Source organism: Gossypium hirsutum, chromosome A09 (genome assembly GCF_007990345.1).
Source record: "Gossypium hirsutum isolate 1008001.06 chromosome A09, Gossypium_hirsutum_v2.1, whole genome shotgun sequence".
NCBI classification, from domain to species: domain Eukaryota; kingdom Viridiplantae; phylum Streptophyta; class Magnoliopsida; order Malvales; family Malvaceae; genus Gossypium; species Gossypium hirsutum.
In genome coordinates this window covers 83,831,958-83,851,857 of record NC_053432.1, presented here as the reverse complement: position 1 = coordinate 83,851,857, position 19,900 = coordinate 83,831,958, and the positions used below count along the sequence as shown (strand labels likewise).

Sequence of the window (19,900 nt, the reverse complement as noted above, 5' to 3'; positions counted from 1 at the left end):
AGTATTGTAATGAACCTAAATTTAACAAAGAATTTTAATGAAATTAACAATTTTAAAAATTCATATCAACATTTTAACTAGAATAAAATATTTCAGTTAACTAATAGCATTATAAATGTTGATGTACCAAATTATATAAAAAATTAAAATATAAAGATTAAATCTTAAATTTAAATATTGTACACGTGTCAAAATTAAAATTTAACTATATTTATATAATTTAAAAATAAAAAACCAAAATTGAAGTTTAACCAATAATGTGAAAAAAAAAAAAACACTTGTCAAAGAAAGAAAATCCCATGTTTCATTTGAGTTTGAAATGGTAAATATGATATTTTCCACCAATTACTTTGTGTCATGTGGTTAAAATTATGGACGGCACGGCTGTATGATAAAAGAATATTTTCAACTATATAAATTGAGTTATATGGATTAACATATGTAAATATTTAGTGTTAAAAAGAAATATAAAATTATATTCGTAATAATATAATTTTATAAAAGAAACATGGTTTATAATAAATTTTCAATTAATGACACAAGACTAAATAATAGTATTAATTTTAATATCTTCCTCTCAATTTCATTTTAAATAATAATTTATTTAAAAAAAAACAATGAAAGAATCTTTGGGAACAAGAAGCCTTACATACAGCTAATTTTACTTATTTTAAAATTAAAAAAAATATTGTTCAAATGATATTATTATTATTTTTAAAAAATTATTTATTATAAAATAAATATTTACCATATTAACTAATTATTACATATTATATATATATATTCAAAATATGATATGGTAGAATCATTTCTCAAAGTTGAATTCCTAGGGATATTTTATTCTGTGTGGACAAGATAAAAGCATAAACGTGGAGAAAGAACCCTTATCTTTTGCCAATATTTTATTCTTTAAAAAAAACATTTGATGGTAAATGAATCCAACGAATCACAGTAGAAGGATTTTTAAATAAATTATAATTAATTTGTAATTATGTTCAAATAAAATTTTCATTATTTTTTATTTTATTTATTCACGAGATATTTAATTGTAATTTGTTATCAGTGCATAAAAATTTATGCATTAACAACACATTAAATATTACACCGAAAAAATTTGGTAGATATCTATGTCCATTGCATTATTGGTCTGTTTTACATTATTGGCGTATGTCATTGGAATGATCACAGTCAATATGTTTATGATGAATATTCCGATTACCTGCACTTAGGCACCCTTTTGTTATTGTTGCTAGAGGACATTGAATTTTTTTTTTTGTCTACCTAAAAATTTTTTGAAAAAAAATTAGTTGTATTATAAATAAAAGTTAACATTTAAAAGATGTTGATGAATCAAGTTCGAGTTGAATTTAAATAGGGATAGATAGCACAATTATAAATAAATTTTGATTTAATTTGCGATATCACACATGAACTTTAATTTTGTATAATTTTATAGATTAAATTTTGATTTGGCTTAATTTTTAAAATCATTTACAATATTACCGAATTAACATAATTTTACGTTAATATATTATATATACAAATAATTATATTAATTTAATATAAAAATAAATGTGTATTTAATTATATAACTCAATTGAATTTTTCAAACACACTTAAAGTACATATTGTTGTTTAATTTAAGGATACGTAAGAATTTACATGTGGTAATAAGAATGGTATAAAAAGAATTTTAAGGTTTAAAAAGGCTGGATCTGATTAAAAAAAATTTCTCAAAAAAATAAAAATATAAAATTCAGGTACCAAAACTAAAGATTATTGATCACGTATTCACAGGCCGGTCCTCATACAACTTTAGTATAAGACTCAACGCATACAGATCGAGCAGCCTCACCGATCTTTGGAGCGGTTTATATCCACCACATAAAAGGTTGACCACTATAACCATATGGGAACATATTGCTTTTAGCTGCAAATCCCCAAGGCATCTATGGTTGGATAAAAAATTTCCGTCCATTTTTTCCAGCTAATATATGTTTTCAAGCACGAGTAGAATATGGAGAATGAAAACTTACCTATCTGATAAAGACTTAAAAGATAAAATGATAATCTTCATAAAGAATGTGTTGACCAATGCTAATAAGACTGAATCCGGTTTTACAAACAATCGGGTTTTTTTGGGGCAGACGGAGGACGAAACCGGTTAAGTACTTAGTAGAGCTAAAGGAAAAGGAACATGTACGAAAAATCAACAAATAATCCACATGAGAAAAGTTCAATAGCAGAAATAATCATGTAAAGATGGGAGAGCATGTAGTGTAAAGTTTAACATACTTTGCAACTTCTTCTACAGTATCCAGGAAGCTCGGGTGATCCAATCATGTATTCCGGGTTCTTCGAACACTCGCCGAGAACAGCCCATCTCTCGCAGCTTTCGTTCGAATCCATGCAGTTATCGCCAGCTGCCAAATTTTTGTCAAAAGAGTCAACATGAATCCACTTTGTTGCCGACCATTTCTCACCTTCAGTTACTGGGCATCCGGCGTGAAGACTGCTTGGATCGGGGATAGCATTAGGGTGGAGACTGAAGAAGAGAAGGGCATCCCCTCTTCGCGGTTTCACTAATTATTTCAGAGATGCAATGGTAAGAAAACAACAAGATATCAATTAATAACTTGAGTAAAAGTATATAAATTTTCAGAAAAGCTGTTCTAGTTTCTATGTGGCTAACCTGCAATGCCTTTCTTTGCACAGTCAGAAAGATCGTCTTTTGCAGGAGTCGTGTGAAGTGACGATTCCTGTTGATGAACTTAAATTAGAAAATTAGTATTAAGTATAATAACATAACCACAATCATCCCCGCCTAGCACCGTATTGGGAAGCTTATCCCATTTATCATCCATAAGCATGTATCTTATATGTAAGAACAGATCTCAAAAACTTCCAAGGATGAAATCATGAAGCCTAAAAAATGTTTAAACCATGAGAAAGCACCAGTCGAAAAGAACATGCAACTTAAATCATGTGAAATAACAGCGGAAGAGTTCTAATACGATTATGGACACTTGAACAAACCTCTGCTTCGGGGAACACGGTTTCACCACCTTTGGTCACATTTGTAAGATACATTAGTACAGTTGCCGTGCGGTGTCCACCCCTGGCAATGTTCACCTTGTCAACAAAGTAATCATAATGCGGATCATATTTCTGTCCATGCTCATATCTCAATACTTGTATGTCTTCCCCGTTTTCTGGAATGAGAAAACAAATCATGTTACTATGTACTTAATTTAATCACAATTTCTAATGTTTTTCCTCCATTTTCCTAAAATATATATACAGATATGTATGTACATGCATATACCTGGCTTTACATTAAACCTATCATACATAAGGTTTGTCACTCAACCAGGGAGTAGCGTGAAGCTTTATGATGAAGACTAGAAGATAATCACACTAAGATTATTTAGATATTGAATGTTCCCAGATCGTTAATGCTCTATTTGGGAACATGAATTTCAAATTTTGGATTTGGATTTCATTTATTATATAAATGCTAAGAATGTGATGCATATATTATGAGCAAATTAGTTGAGATTCAATACAATATATCTTAGAAAATGATAAAAACATCGATTTGTGAAATCCAAGAATACTTTAAGAATTTCAAGTTTATTACTAAATAGGCATCTAACAAATACATGAATTTAAGAAATTATCATGAATGTTACATTTCTAAATAGTTTACTACTTAATTTACACTATTTTTCAAACCCAAATTCTAAAATCTGAATTCTCAAAAGCTACCTAAAAAAAGGCACTGGAGATGCATAAATTAGCTATCCAGCTATCTGATTCACAGACAGAAATGTGCAGAAATAACAACCTTTATCCTGTAAAAGTACCATGGAGCCCCATGTACTAGGAGTTAGATCGCATTTTGCCCCCTTCACTAAAAAATGGACAAATTAATCCTTGTACGTTAGATCAAAGAGCAAGCTGATCCAATTGTACTGTTAAAAACTATGGGGGTTGACAGAATAATCAAATAGTTACTTGTGGCGTGCCACGTTTACCTTGTTTTGACATACAAGGACTAGATTTTAACAGTAGAAATAGATGGAATTTTTAACAGGAAGACCATTTTGCTCTATAATCTAATGTACAAGGACTAATTTGCCCATTTTTGAGTAGAGGGAGCAAAATGCAATCTAAATCCTAGGACAAGGGCTCCATTGTATTTTTACCGCCTTTATCCTACGCAAACTGCAGAACATTCAACATTTTCCATGCCCACAGCATAGTCTCTGGTCAATCTTGTCGATTGAGACTTATCAAATAAGGTTTCGTGCATTCAAACTGGAGGATACAATCATAATAGCAGAACCTAACTAAATTAATCATTAAAATGCAACCTAAAACCTTGACGGCTTGAAGATATATTTCAAAATTCACTAACCTATAATCATTATGGTGTGCAAGAAATCTTCACATCTTGTCAAAAAGTCACGAAAACATAAATTTATGCCAAGGAAACAAAGGAAGTGATTGTAGCAGTCAACACCAGTTGGTGCCAATGGTACTCAGGCACAAAGGGTCAGCTGGTCCCAACGATGCTCGAGCACCAATGAGCAGCTGGTGACCAATCGTGCTAGTACCCAAATTAATTGTGGTAAAAAGTTAAGATAAGGAGAGAAAGATGCATGACCAACATTTTTCTTGAGCATTCATACCTTTGGGAAGAAATGTCCATGTTGAAATCTTGTCCTCAATACCAGCAACAATAGGATCCTAAAAAAAAAAAAATGGAGACTTTACATAATGTGTCTCGTAGAAATACCCAATAATCAAATGCATAATAGTTTCAATGTTGTGAGTGCATCCTTTAAAAACTTATGGCTAAAAGCATGTCAAAGAAAACTCTTTTGAACATCATTAACATATACTTTTCATCATAATATGCCATACAACTCAAGGCTATATAAACAATGCAAAATCATGAAACTATGGGACTAGCACTATTATATGTAATAATAAAAGCATGAAATTTACTACCATTTTCACTAAATCCCACAAAAATAGTTTCCTTTTATATCAAATGGCCAATGTTAGAAAGGGGCGAAGCCAAAACATTGCTTTAGGGGCAGAGATGAATCATCAATTTTTGGGGGCCAAAGTGCAAATTTATGATTATACAAATATGCAATTTCATAAAATTTTAAGGTGCTAAATGGGAAATCTACCATTTTTTTTGGGGGGGGGGGGCAAGGCCGGCCCTCCTACAAAGGATTAAGTGTTAAAGTAAAGCTTAAAGCTTGGTTTCTATAAATGCCAACAATTAGGAACTTCCATGATTGGATCAAATTAAGATTTAAAAGCAATACAAATATAATGCATAAAAAATTGGATAAATGATTGAACCTTTGCTTTAGAAATAAACATCCCTGAGCTAGTACGGACTTCGCTAAGCTTGCTTTTTCCACTAACATTATCAGCAACCGCAGATCTCTTTAGCTCAGATTTCGCCTTCATAGTAATAAAAAAAGATCGAATCATTATAAAAGTACTGAAATTAAATGAATTCAAGTTCTAAAACAATCGATGGAAGTGGAAATGCAACTTACGAGAGATATCAAGTGATCGCATTCGAGGTCCGTCAAGAAGCCTTCATAGACAAAAGCTCTGCAAAAGAACAAGAAAATCTTTTTAAAACAAAAAGAAAATGAAATTTCTACTGAAATCAAAATGAAATTTCTACTGAAAGAAGTGGCGAAATGAAGAGAAAATTGAAACCTAGGTTTCCAAGAAACTTGTTTGACTTTAGAAGGATTGATAATGGAGCTTGGAGGAGACAAGAAGGAATAGCAAGACTGGTACAAGAATGAAGCGATTGAGAACAATATCATGAATCGCAATGTGCAACTCCTCGAAGCTGCCATTGAAAACGTCGAATGATTTGGATCGAAACTGAGATTTTCCGCGAAAAAGAAACGATAAAAGTCAAAATTTTCTCTGGAAAATGACACTTTCTTGATCTGATTCTAAGTTCTAACTTTCTGACAAAGAGAGTTATTTAATTAAACTATAAGAGCAGCCATTCACGACGGTTGGTTATTCTTTAACTGGTTATTATTTTGTATGTGATGAGATAAACGGTGCCGTTTTATATGATATTTTTGAAAAAGAAATTATTAAGTTGTAAAATATGCTTTGTATTATTTATATAGTTGGAATTTATTTTTTTATTTTTTACTTTTATGAATTTCGACACACTATTTTTTTATTTTAAAATTTAAATTTAATTATTAATATAATTAAAATTCTACTATATTTTGAAATAAAAATATTCTTTTGAGGAAAATATAATAAAAAAGACGACATTAGAATGCACTTAAATTTAATATAACAATTTTATTGATTAAATTTGAATTTTTAAATTTGAAAATTAAATGGATTAAATTTTTTAAAATAAAAGTAGAAGGATTAAACTCTAAACCTATAGGGAGTATAGACACTTAAGTACAATTTAGCTATTATTTAACTATAGTATAATGATAAATTTAATTTTTAATATTTACATTTTTTATCAATTTGATCCTTATTCTTTTTTTAATTAAATTTGCCTATTAACCTTTTATAAAGAATCAAATCGTTTTTCTTTTAATGGAAATGTTGATTAAAATATTATTTTTTTATAAATTTTATAAATTTATAATAATTTTTAATTTTTAAAATATATTTTTTGAATTTTTTAAAATTTAAAAAATTAATTAATTGTTGACACATCAATAATGTAAGTTGATTTGATAAATAATGCAAGTTTAAAAATTAAAAGAGACAAAAAATTAAATAAATAGCTAAAATAATTTTTTTATAAAGAACCAAATAAATCATTATGCCTAATAAAATTAAATTTAACATCTTAAAAATTTAGAATTTAGTTTTTGTCTTAAATTTTTTTAAATTTCGTCCCTGCTTCGAGGGCCATCCCTAACCATGTTACAGCATGGACCAGTTTTAATTCTGGGACTCTTAAACAATGAGATGTCATGCATATTTGTCAATTGAATCATGATTAGAGGAATAAAAAAGTTTCTATTAAGTTTTTAGTTAGGTAAAAGTATAGTAGCAAAACGTAATCTCACTCCAAATACTGAGGCCTCATGGTAATTTTACCTTTTTAGTCGATGCCCAACTTCGAGTTGAATCTCGAAGGAACTCCAATCCCTTCCCTGTTATAACTAAACTGAGTGGAATGTAACTTTTCTCAGTCATGTTTTTTTCACCTGTACATTTGGTATGTTGCTATGCTCGAGCTGTTTGATTGGTGATAAAAGAAAAATCAAAATCCATGTCAAAGAACATGATGAAACATAATCCCTTAAATTGTAGCTTCTTCACAGTTCGAATAATCACCTTCTGGCAATGCACAGAAAAGTGAAAAATTCTCTGGTTTTCTCAAAGGAAAATTTTTTTGGTTGAAGTGTCGGCAAAAGAAAATGTAAAAAAGAACAAAAAGCTGGCAGTTTGTTTACTTTGTTTCACGTTCTAAAGACCCAAAATTCCTTCAATAAGCTAATTATAGGAAACAAAGTCGTTTCAAACTTTCAGTTTTCAATTTGTTTTTATAGATTTATGCCAAAATAAGGGAAATGGATTGAGAGAAAGCCTACTTTTAGGCACAAAAAACCAGGTGATCTGTCGAAGTAAAAAAAAAAATCCAATATTTCAATTTTCACACTTTTTTTTAATTATCATTTTCAGTATCTCCATATTCTTTGGCTATTGTTGTTTTTTTGTTTGGCTTCTATGGTCTCCCTGGTTTAAAGCCCAAAAAACCATGGGAGGTACCAAAGAACCTTCTGCACATTCATGGTATATTCTTGCATATTGCTTCTTTTTTTCATTTTCATTTTGTTTGTGTTTTTGCAGCATTGGGTTTCAAAGAATTTTAGAATATTCATATGTTTTTATGCTTTGATGTTATATGTGTACATATATATATATTGTGCGGATGCTTTGAGTTATAATTTTAAGGTTTATTTTCATAAAATAATTAGCATTTGATGATTTGAATCATTTTTTTCTTCTTTTTTTGTGGCTTCTCAGGTCTCCCTGGTTTGAAAAGCCATGGGGGATACCAAAGATTCTGCTAATTGATGGTACTTTTGAATGCATCCTTTTTGGACTTTTAGCCTTTGAGTCCCTCATTGTTTATGTTTTGCAGCTTTGAGTTTATGTATTTATACTCATGTTTGATCTTTTTAGGCCTCTTTTCATATTATATATATATGTGATGGATTTGTAATTTCTTGCCATGTTCTTTAATTTCTTTTCATTCAATTTGTTCACACCATCTGTTTGTTAAAATTTCTCACTTGTAGTGATGAAACACCAATTGGCATCAAACTAATCAAGAAAGCCTCTGAAAGGAGGAGATGGGAGCCTTTCCGGTTTCGCAATCCACGGAGACGGCAACATCGAAATGCTTTCTCCGACACGACCGCAACTCGTGGTAATCAAATCATCCATTTATTTGGTATAAGAAAACATCAACGATCTTTGCTAAAAACATGTTGGTGTCATTTTTCAGACATTGCATCATTAAGCTATGAAGTAGAGACAATAAATGTGCCATCTTCAACAACTGTTAATGAGGACTGTTCAACACCTACCACAGAATGTATAGAACCAAATCAAGAATCTATAGGAAGTTTAGGGTCTATGGAACCTGAACCAACTTCTTGTAATAAGGCCAGCATTTCATCAGATTCCGAGAATCAGTACAGTTTTGCTCAAATCGTTCAATGGCGTGGTTTCCTTCAGTTACTAAAGAAAGGTCCCGGAATTGCTTCTCAAACTTTACCTCAATTCAAGCCTAGGTTCTCTAGGAAAAAAAGCAAAAGGCTTAGAGATGAAATGGTTCCAAATCTATGTTCAGCTCTTGATGCTGAAATGTCCTGTTCTAAATCTTCATGGAAGAACTTTTCTCTTTCAGAACTTGAAGAAGCAACCGATAACTTCAGCCCTGGTATTCGTTTCGATTTCATTATCCTATGATCATTTTTTTTGTGTGTGTTTATAAATATTTATTTGATAGTCTTTGTGTTTTTTTCTTTGAGAAGAAAATCTGATAGGTGAAGGAGGGTATGCAGAAGTTTATAAAGGGAAATTGAAAACTGGAAATCTCGTTGCGGTTAAGCGCCTAAACCGTGGTCCGTCGGAAGATATGACCATCGATTTTTTATCTGAGCTAGGAATTGTAGTTCATGTTGATCATCCAAATATTGCTAAGTTGATTGGTTATGGAATTGAAGGAGGGCTGCACCTTGTTCTTCAATTGTCTCCCCATGGAAGCCTTGCTTCATTACTTAATGGTTCGTTTTCGCCCCCCCCCCCCCCAAGCTGCTTTAAGTTCTATTTTCTTTAAAAGTTCTTCATTCAACTTATTGCAATGCATGCATATGTGCATAAATATATATCCAGGCTCAAAGGAGAAATTGAATTGGCAAATCAGACTCAAGATTGCTTTAGGGGCTGCTGAAGGCCTTTGCTACCTTCATGAAGGTTGCCAGAGGAGAATTATCCATAAAGATATCAAGGCTTCAAATATTTTGCTTACAGAAGAGTTTGATGCTCAGGTACATGCATGCATGCATACATACATACATATATATAAGTATAGGTTTGGGTTGAATTTCCAATTTGTTTGCAGATATGTGATTTTGGACTAGCAAAATGGTTACCTGATCAATGGACTCATCATACAGTCTCTAAAATCGAAGGAACATTTTTCTAAACCTTTGAAAACTCTTTTTTATTACATAAAAACTCTTGTTGTGACAGTTATCTTCCACCTGAGTTCTTCACGCATGGTATAGTTGATGAAAAGACAGATGTCTATGCTTTCGGTGTGTTGCTACTGGAGCTTATCACTGGGAGGCAGGCCATAGATAATTCACAACAGAGCATTGTTACGTGGGTAAGGTTTGCTTTACTGCACCACTTTGTTACTCAGACTTGGTTTAATTGTTGGATATGTATTTGAGTATTCGGAGTAAACTAGTCGATTCTTTACCTGATCAACTGGAACCAACCCATATTGACCATAACAAGTCAATAAATTGAAACAAAAAATGACTCAAATGTGAAATGATCTAATCTTGAAATGATCCAACCCTGCAAACTGAGTGAATTCCCATTATTTGAATTTTTGCAGGCAAAACCTTTGATCAGAGAAAACAAGATGGATGAACTTGTTGATCCGATTTTGGTCGATGCTTATGACTCAGACGAGTTGCACCGTATTGCTGCAACAGCTTCTATTTGTGTACATCAAACTGCAGCAAATCGACCCCAAATGAGCCAGGCATGGTCCCTTTCATTTTCCTCTTAACTAATTTTTTTTCCTTCCAACCAAACAATCATTATAAGTTACTTGTACTCCAAGTAACAACTGCAGCTTTTGATGATTATTTTTAAACACAAGTCCTCATTTTTCTTAAAGTATTTATCTGATACTTATATTTGACATAGGCATGAAGATATAACCCCCATTAAATTCTTCAAATATAGGAAAAAATTATTTTTGATCTATATACTGGTCTAGTTTAAATTGAGTAACATGGGTGTTTGAATATAGGTTGTGGACATCTTGAAGGGGGATCTTAGCAGCTTGGAGATGCTGAAACAAAGAGAAAAAGACCAAAGGACTCACTCAGAGGAGATCTTTGATGCAGAAGTATACAATCCAACAAAGTATTTGAATGATCTTTATCATCAAATGGAGATTCTTTTGGAACACTCTAATGATGTTTAAAAAAACCTTTGTTAGGGGCCTCATCGAAAATGTATTCTTAGTCTTCTTTTTGTAGGTGACTTTGATTTTTTTGTTCTTACTCTAATTTTGTAAATTATGTAAATTGTGGATTTTTTTTTGGATAAGTTGTTTTCTTTTATCTAAGAAGCAACAAAAATTTCACTGCCAACTTAGAAAATTATGGGGTTGGAATAAATTATTTAATTTCACGAGAGTTAAAATATAATTTTATTATTTTTAATAATTTATATTTTTATAATTTAAATATATATATGCAATGTTAATAATTAATTATTTTTAAAAAATTTAAAAAAAATTAATTTTTTTTATATTTTAAATTTTTTTAATTTTAAAAAATTAAATAATTATTGACGTGGCATTCACGTGACGGCTCACGTATATGCCACGTTAACAAAGTATAAATAATAAAAAATTGAATATAAATCTATGAATATTTAAAATACCCAAATAATTATTTTATATTCAAAATAATTCAACCTAAAATTATGTATATATATTAGAGAATGTATGGGTATTAAGGAAATTCCAAACTCCAAGCTTAAAGCAGAGGTATGGGTAAAGCTTCCGAAGAGTAAAAGCAAAGCCATTCTCTCTGTTACACCATTTTTACGTACAAGCAACTCTCTTTAAACGACACGAAAAACCCAAAAGAAAAAATATTTAAATTATGACATTATTAATATATATAAGTCGAAACGTCTCTAAATATAATATAACACAAATGTATTAAAATTTATATAAATATAAAATAGGTTAAATTTTTCTGTTAATCCTTATACTTTATGAAAGTTATGGACTTAGTCCTTGTACTTTAATTTGGTCATTTTTTGTCATTGTACTTTCTGAATTTTAAAATTTTAGTCCTCAACAAACGATAATTGTTAAATTTATTAAGTTCTGTTATTTTCAAAATTTGATGCGGCGAATATATCATCATATATGTAATGCCATGTCAGCTTGTTATTTCTACATATATGGATTAATGATTGTTATTTGCATCAAAATTGAAATTTTAATATTCGAAAAATATAGGGACTTGGAATGATTCAGTTAGAGAATATGAACTAAATCTGCAACTGTATGTAGAGTATAAGAATAGTAATTGAATTTAACTTAAAAAATTAATTGTTGTTGCTTGGATCAAAATTAAAATTTCAAAATTTGAAAATTACAGTATTAAAATTGATCAATTCAAAAAATACAAAGACTAAATTTGATCAAATTAAAATACATGGACTAAATTTACAACTTTCGTAAAGTATAAGGACTAATAGCAAGTTACAACTACACTTAAGGTCATTAAACTATTAGTAAGTTTACATTTTGGTCACTCAACTTCAAAAAGTTACAAAATGTTCACTTAACTATTCAAAAGTTTTTAATTTTAGTCATTGGGTTGTTAAAATCGTTGTTGTATGGCATTCTCTATTCGCAACCCCCAATCGAAAGTTCACCTTCCCCTTCTCTTTTATAGCTCTATTTTTTTTTCGTGAAACAATTTTGAATGTCAAACTTGCAAACCAAAATCTAAACAGTTTTCTTCTCTAATATTTGACACTGATCAACAAATCGACTTGGGCCAAAGCTATATTCTTATACTCATCAATAGGTATTGACCCTCCGTAAATGGTTATCAAATCATCTCTTGGAGCTCATTAATCGAACTTTAGAAAAAACTTAACAGCTCAAAGATTTAAATAAAAACTTTTGAATAGTTCAGTGACTTAAATGAAAACTTTCTAGTAGTTTAGTGACCGTTTTGTAACTTTTCAAAATTAAGTGACCAAAACATAAACTTTCTAATAATTTACTAACCTAAAGTGTAATTTACCCGTATTATTTCCCATGACTCTCTTTATAAAGTACTACTAATCTTTAATCTTTGCAAAAACCATCATCACAACCAAAAGAAAAAAAAAAACCTGTTTTAAAGTCATTACCAGCATTTTCACTTTCAATGGCTAAATTCAAGAATGCTAATCCCTCTTCTTCATCAACTTCAATTTCAGACAAGACGTTTACAAGTTTAGGTAATCTTATCAAGCTCCTTCCGACAGGAACTGTCTTCATTTTCCAGTTCCTTAACCCTGTTTTAACCAACTACGGCCATTGCAGCCCTGTTAACAAGGTCCTAACCAGCTCCCTCATTGGCTTATGTGGTTTCTCTTGTGCATTTTCTTGTTTTACCGATAGTTACAAAGGCGGCGACGGTTTAGTTCATTACGGCATAGCAACGGTTAACGGTCTTTGGCCGTCTTCGGGTTCGGATTCGGTCGACTTATCGAAGTATAAGCTGCGTATAGGCGATTTCGTTCACGCTTTTTTTTCGGTCATTGTGTTTGCTGTTTTGTCGTTGTTGGATTCTAATACCGTCCAATGTTTTTATCCGTCATTTGAGGCAACTGAGAAGGTTTTGCTTATGGTTTTGCCGCCGGTGATCGGAGCGGTTTCGGGTTTGGCTTTTATGGTGTTTCCGAATACTCGACACGGGATTGGATACCCTTCATCCACTGATTCTTCCGATGAGTACTCTTCGGACGATGACTCGTAAATTTGCTGTGTATGGCCATTTTGCATGAGAAAAACTGTATAATTATATTTTAATTTGTTTGTTTGGATTGTAATGTGTGTTTGAAAATATGATTTTTTATGTGTAAATTAATGGGATGTTGATGATGTTTCTATAATTCAAAGGTAAGGTAAGGTGGAGATAGAAATATTGAGGAGTTTATGTATTATATTATGTCTCAGCAAAATTATTTTTTAACCTAACAATCAATTTATTCTTTAATTTAATGTATATAGATAAAATAACTCATTTTTTTGAAGAAAGAGAACAAAATACAATCTCACTCCATAATATTTTTACCCAAAAACATATTTAAAGAAGCAAAGATGACCGTTGATTTATGCTTTAAAAAGTTTGTTTCATGGATTAAAATGTTAAATATTTTTACACTAATATATTAACCTTTTAAAGTTAAGCTTTGTTATAAATTTATGAGAGAATATTTCTTTCATACAATATTAAAGGTGGGGGCAGGGGCGAAGCCAAAATAAATATTTAGGGGGTGTTGGATAAAATTTTAATTTTTTATAGTTTATATCTTTATAATTTGTAAAGGATTAAATCGAATTTTTATAATGTTAGGGGAGTCAAAGTACAATTTTACCTTTACTAATTTAAAATTTTTAAAAAATTTTAAGGGCCAAAAGAATAAATTTATATTTTAGGGGGGGCCGGAGCCCATGCCGGCCCCTGGCTTCGCCCATGGATAGAGGGATGAAGGTAATACAATTTGAACTCATACAAATAGGTTTTTGACAAAAACTTTAATCAAAAATTCATTTAAATTTAGACAAGAATAGATATTGAATCTATATAACTGATAAGAATATCTTCAATAATAGTTAATGCGACGAAAATAATATTAAATATAAATCTTGTAGACTTATCATATGTAAATATGTAAATGGAATTTGTTCCTTAAACCCTCAGGTTTCGTTTAGTTTTAAACCATAGAGACTATTTCCATTTTCACTTTTTTAAATGAAAAATATTAAGGTTCCTGAAACCAAATACGAAATGGAGCGTAAGAAAGACATGTATGGTTAAAATTTTGAAAATAATTTTTTGGAAATATGTAAAATTTGAAAACAATGTAAAGTCATTTCCATTATATTCACTAAAATTATTTTGTAAAATTGAAAAAAAAAAGTTGAAATAAGGATTTTAAATTTAATTAATTAATGAATTGGAACTGACTCAAAAGGACAATCTTTAAATATCAAAATCTCTTCCTTAACCTCAAAAGAATATATATATATATAACAGAACTCTTAAATTAGCAGTTAAAAAAGAAAAGAAGAAATGAAATGAAGTATCATCTTGCACCATAATGCAACTCTCAATAGTCTCAAACTCTCCAAAAGGTATATATAAACTCACATGATTATTCAATTCAAAAGAGTCCCACAAACATTATTGATTTAACACTCAACTTCAAATATATATTAAAATTTACGAGTGAGCATAACGTACATTAATACGCCGCTGGATGGGACTCCTACAAGAAGGGCAGTCCTTCATTCCTTGTTTCTCATGGAGCTCATTGCATGCAATGCAAACAACTTGATGAGCACATGGGATGAAAACCACCGACATCTCCTCTGAAAGACACATCACGCATTCGCGTTCGCGTTTCACGGCTCCTTTCCCCAAGAACTCATGAAAATCTATCACTGTAAGAGGGGTTTGAGATTCCTTTTGACCTGTACCGTGTCTGTTATCTGTAAACCTCCCTGCGTGGCTTCCATCGATGCCCCTTCGAAGTGCAGCGATTTTTGAAGAATCTGTTTTCAGTCTCAATTGAGAGATTTCCTTTTCGAGTCTATGAATGTCTTCTTTGTATTTTTGTAAACTGGTTTCGGCTTTTGACTTCATCATGTCCTCCTTTAATTTTGTTGAGGTTTCAATTTCTTCTCTTTCCTTTCGTATTAAACTAGCTCGAGTAAGTATTTCTTCCTTCGCCTTTTCTTCTTGTTTGAATCTAGCCTGTCATTGTTTTTCTTTTCAATGAGAGTAGGATCACAACATACGAAAGACTAAAGTACCCTCAAATAATATAACTTTTTTAAATACAAAAAAGTATTTTTATAATTTCTCTAACCGAGTTGGTGTCTGGTTAACTCGTGACACCCTTTCAGTAAAGGGGGCTTAAATAATAGTATAGAAGCCATAATTATCAGGAACACCCCCAAATAGCAGAGGTTTATGTTCTTGAACAAAACAAGCATCATACCTCAAAAATTCTGTTAAGTGGTGGCCTGAAACCATACAATTGACATGCTAAATCCAATCAATTTGGAAATACATAGAAATATTTTCAAGAAAGCATGAAATTTGTGGAAAACAAGATAACTCCACCAAATGTTTTGATATAATTTGAAATTAGCGCTACAATGTAAAAAATATTAGCTTCTACCCAATTTTATTCAAAAAACTTTTGACATCAAAATCCAAACCAAAAATGTTAATTTAAAAAGGAAAAAATTAAGTATAGAATTGACCTGCAAATCTAGAGCAATTTAGGCAACCTATACTCTTTTGGCATGTCATTGCAATGAACAATCTCAAAAATATCTACTCTTTAGAAACATTGTCCAAACAAAAAATATGTAGTAATTAATACGATTGACCCACACAGCTTGAGCAATTTACGCAATCTGTACTCTTTTGGCATGTCATACAATGGATAATCTCAAATTTTCTAGAGACTTATTCTTAGCATTTTTATTTACTTTTACTGGCAAAAACATATCTTTTACACCTATTACGTGCAAGTGCACCATTTATATGCGTTTACCGTTTGTCACCTCAAAGGAGTTTCCCAATCGTCTGCTGCACTTACTATGATGTGAATGTAACACCTACATGAAATAAAGGACGCCAAGAGACTGCCATGCAAAAATATTTTAGATCCAACACTTCACTTTGGGGACTTCATAAATGGTGTCAAATCATTAAAAACACTTTCCACAATCTCATAAATGGATTACCTTTGTGGAGCAGATTGGCAATTTCTTTTGAAAATTCAGATTATATAACATGCAAAAGATTACAAAGTGCAACCAGGTCTATTATCAGAAATCCAAATCATCTACATAAAGCAATGGATGATTTCCTCACTAAGTCTCATTTTCATAAAGCAGCTGGTAGAAAATTTTATAACATTACCTCTAGTTTCTATGAGGAGAAAATTTGAGAAAGTAGAGATGAAGATATGCTTGAAAATTAAACGTTCACGAAGACATACCTCAAACTGTTCTTCAAGAGCTTTAGCCTGCTGTAATTCCTGTAGCATCTGGGCAACCTTGCGTTTTTCAGTCATGAGTTCTTCTTGGAACAAAGCTTTTTGCTTCTCCCAAGACTGAACTTTCATCAGTGTTTTTTTCTCCCTCTTTGATACCTCCTCACAGCTAGCAGCCGACTCTGCCGCATGTAATTTTGCAGCTTCCATCTCTTGTCGTAGAGCTGCATTTTCCACCTCAAGCCTGCACACAGTAGCATTGGCACGTTCAACCTGCCCACTAGCCTTAGACAAAGCAACATCCATTTCAATGAGCTTCTTCTTAGTGTTTTCTTCCAAACTCAACTTCTCTTTCTTAAGCCGTTCAACTTCTTCTTTCTCTTGCCTCAAAGTCTTAAGTTCAGCTTTGTCCTTACTTAGCCGACAGGCGGCCTGCATGACCTTTTGATTGGCCCACTCAGTCCATTCCTGGAGCTGATTTTGTAGTTCCTGCACCCTTGGGACCAGCTTCAGAATCATCTCATCCTTCTTATCCTGAGGGGCCCAATGCCCATACAGTATCCCAGGATAGCCTGAACTACTAGCCTCGGAATGAGAAACAGTAGGCACTATAGTTGAATTACTTTTGGCGGGCAATGAGAGGGAAAGCTCCGTATCAGCGGTTGATAATGCAGGTGAATGTGGGTTTTTGGTAGGTGGTAATTCAGGTGGAATGTTTACTGGTGAAGTACGATTATCATTATCTAAGCAAAATGCAGCAGAAGAAGAGGGACCTGAATTAACCGAAAGATTGTGACTCCCATTATCTTGAAGGACATCAGCTTCCATTGCTTTAATTTTCAACGATGCATTTTTTACATTAAGAGCAGTAGAGTCCGAGACTGATTTGAGTTTCTTGTCTGTGATTAAACCTCCAAAACCGCTTACTTTAGCTCTGGATGATCCTTTAGATCCATATGTCCTATAGTTTTTATCTGGATGAAGTGACTTCTGCCGAAGAATATGTTCTCTCTTGGAAGAGTGAATCTTTCTACCCACGAACTTTTCTTCCAATGTTGAAGACTGAGATGTTCCTGCTGCAGTGAAGGTTTTATCTGCACTATCAGTTATGGAGTTTGTTCCATCTTTCTCTGAGGCTATACCACTTAGAACAAGGGAATTCTTTGATTTTGTTGTGTTATTGATTCCTATAGATGGTACATCTGGCAGAGGACTATGAGAACAAGGAATAGATGGAACAGGTTTACAAGGACTCGGAAGGTTCAATTCAGAAGTTTTGGCTTCTGTCTTCAACGCAGGTTGGTTGAAAGTAAAAGAAGTCCCATTTGAACCTCCATCACCAGCAAAACCATTTGTCGGGTCACCATCCATAGCACAAGCATGCGAGACATTCATATCACAAATTAACAAGCACCACATTGCGTCCCCAATGCTGAAGAAAGGCCGAACTTCTCGAAGAACACAAACCAATTCTGCTAATATATATTTCTCCAGCTGCTGCAGATCCTCGAAACAGTGGTCCCTTGAAGGAATACAATCTTGGCCACTTCTCAGATATGCTAGGGTATTGTCCACTATATTCGAGACAGTGTCTTTACAACCATAACAAAGGCCAGACCTCAAGACTGCCTTAATAGCCATCTCTTCTGCATAACCGCAAGCAACAATTTTCTTTATTGCACTCTTGAATATCGCATCCAAATTGCTCAAAACAAGTTCTTCTAGCTGAGCTTCTGTGAGATCACTCCAATCTGCGTCTTGAAATCCATCAGCTTCTATCTCCTCTCTAGGCTGACTTGGCCAAGCCTCGGAAGAACCTAAGGTGCTAGATAATCCCAGGTCGAGTTTTAATCCGTTGGAATGATCCTGATTAACACCGCACAAGTCACATGCACTAGCTTGACCATGAACTGGGTTGACATCAAACCTCTCAGCACAAAATTCATAACTCGGACACCCATTTTGAGGTGAAGTTATAATCTTATTCGGATCACCTAAAGGTGGATCAGCCCGGAACTTCCTCTTATTCCTACTACCTTTTTCTTGAATTGATATCAATGAAGAAACTTGATTACTACTACTACTACTACCTTTAAGAACCATTGATGCCATTTTTTAAGCTGAATCAAAAACAAAAACAATATGAACACATTTATAAAGCTATCAAACCCAGGCAAAACTACAACACAAAAACCCCAAATTCAGAATTGAAATTTTATTTCATAATCAGCTCATTAGATCATTCACCGGCAAACGAAAAATAGTATTAACATCATATTATACATTCAAAATAAGATCGTATCTTCATATCTCAATATCTCATGTACCGAAATTCACAGCACCAAAAATGTAAATTCCGATACAAAAAAAAAAAGAAAAAGACAAACTCAATTCAAATAAACATAAACTATCCGATCAATGCATTAGCAAAAATCCACCAAGTAAAACCGAAAAATTTTTATCCGATCATTCATTTCCGATATGAAAATCTAATTTTTTTTTTTTAAAAGCAAATAGATCAATAAAAAATTTCCAAAAAAATAATCGATTCAATCGAGGCTACAAAAGATACTTTTACTTGATTTATGATCAGATTTCGATAATAGATAAAACATACCCGATTGTAAGCTTATTTTCGTTGTAGCAAAAATCAAAGGCGAATCTCTCAGAGCATCGGCAAAATGGAAGAAAATATATATATACGGGAGAGCTATTTTTTGGATTTTTGTTTTGTTTTGTTTTTATTTTATTTTATTTTATTTTATTTTTATGTTTATGTTTATTTTACATTAAACGTCTCTCGGTCACTCTCTACAAAAAAAAATATTAAAAAATATTTATTTATTTATTTATTTGCTTTTAATGTATGTGGTTGTCTATTTTGCATTCCTAACTTAGCCATGGTTAAAGAAAATTAATTTGGGGCTTGGAATTTTGTTTAATTTTTTGAAAAAAAAATTATTATTATTATAAAATTTCAAATAGAAAATTGTCTCTTCAATTATTATACCAAAAAATTCCTTTAAACCACATTTCTTTCAATTCATTTGTTAGTTCACATTATGAAGTTTATGTTTGATATCTAAAGATGATTAAATTATAACCAAAAAAAATATTAAGTTTTTAAATATAATTTATTATATTTTTTACTGATTTCAAGTAGACAAATACCACGTAAAAAATATTTATTTTGTTTTACAAAATTTAGCTCATTATATGTATTATTTTTAAAAATATATTTCAACTCATTTATTTTATTGAATTTGGTATCTAGCTTTAAACCAGCTCA

At 31.8% G+C, this 19,900-nt stretch overlaps 3 protein-coding genes and 1 pseudogene across 5 annotated transcripts; 2 read left to right on the top strand and 2 right to left on the bottom strand.

The window, feature by feature from the left end:
• Positions 1–2,057: 2,057 nt before the first annotated feature.
• Positions 2,058–6,075, bottom strand: LOC107929006 (probable prolyl 4-hydroxylase 4). Its single transcript, XM_041077308.1, has 7 exons — positions 5,755–6,075; positions 5,586–5,643; positions 5,383–5,487; positions 4,695–4,752; positions 3,037–3,212; positions 2,693–2,759; positions 2,058–2,582 (listed from the first exon to the last, which is right to left on the bottom strand). The coding sequence occupies exons 1-7, from the start codon at positions 5,898–5,900 to the stop codon at positions 2,287–2,289; spliced, it is 906 nt and encodes a 301-aa protein (XP_040933242.1). The 5' UTR covers positions 5,901–6,075; the 3' UTR covers positions 2,058–2,286.
• Positions 6,076–7,662: 1,587 nt separating this feature from the next.
• On the top strand, positions 7,663–11,024 carry LOC107929025 (receptor-like cytosolic serine/threonine-protein kinase RBK2; annotated as a pseudogene).
• Positions 11,025–12,691: 1,667 nt separating this feature from the next.
• LOC107929078 (protein DMP2) lies at positions 12,692–13,573 on the top strand. The gene has a single exon (XM_016860415.2). It carries the CDS (start codon positions 12,759–12,761, stop codon positions 13,350–13,352), a length of 594 nt encoding a protein of 197 aa, XP_016715904.1. The 5' UTR covers positions 12,692–12,758; the 3' UTR covers positions 13,353–13,573.
• A 1,140-nt stretch (positions 13,574–14,713) lies between these two features.
• Positions 14,714–19,374, bottom strand: LOC107929111 (putative E3 ubiquitin-protein ligase RF298). Of its 3 annotated transcripts, XR_005901455.1 has the most exons (4): positions 19,229–19,374; positions 16,618–18,731; positions 16,168–16,258; positions 15,220–15,356 (listed from the first exon to the last, which is right to left on the bottom strand). XR_005901455.1 is itself a non-coding variant. In XM_041077307.1 (3 exons), exons 2-3 carry the CDS (start codon positions 18,721–18,723, stop codon positions 15,299–15,301), a joined length of 2,178 nt encoding a protein of 725 aa, XP_040933241.1. In that variant the 5' UTR covers positions 18,724–18,731; positions 19,229–19,374; the 3' UTR covers positions 14,714–15,298. The 3 variants fall into 3 exon arrangements, 2 of the variants coding, with proteins under 2 accessions (XP_040933241.1, XP_016715941.1); XM_041077307.1 differs by lacking the exon at positions 16,168–16,258 and having other exon boundaries at positions 14,714–15,370; XM_016860452.2 differs by lacking the exon at positions 16,168–16,258 and having other exon boundaries at positions 14,714–15,356.
• Between the last annotated feature and the right edge of the window lie 526 nt (positions 19,375–19,900).

Bases quoted from the DNA above. Each gene is read 5' to 3' on its own strand.
- LOC107929111 (XM_016860452.2), bottom strand. From the start codon at position 18,723: ATGGCATCAATGGTTCTTAAAGGTAGTAGTAGTAGTAGTAATCAAGTT. The intron at 15,357-16,617 runs GTATGTCTTCGT...AAACAATGACAG, and splicing joins CTCTTGAAGAACAGTTTGAG to GCTAGATTCAAACAAGAAGA.
- LOC107929078 (XM_016860415.2), top strand. From the start codon at position 12,759: ATGGCTAAATTCAAGAATGCTAATCCCTCTTCTTCATCAACTTCAATT.
- LOC107929006 (XM_041077308.1), bottom strand. From the start codon at position 5,900: ATGGCAGCTTCGAGGAGTTGCACATTGCGATTCATGATATTGTTCTCA. The intron at 4,753-5,382 runs GTTCAATCATTT...TTTTTTTTTTAG, and splicing joins TGTTTATTTCTAAAGCAAAG to GATCCTATTGTTGCTGGTAT. The intron at 2,760-3,036 runs GTTTGTTCAAGT...GTTCATCAACAG, and splicing joins CCGTGTTCCCCGAAGCAGAG to GAATCGTCACTTCACACGAC.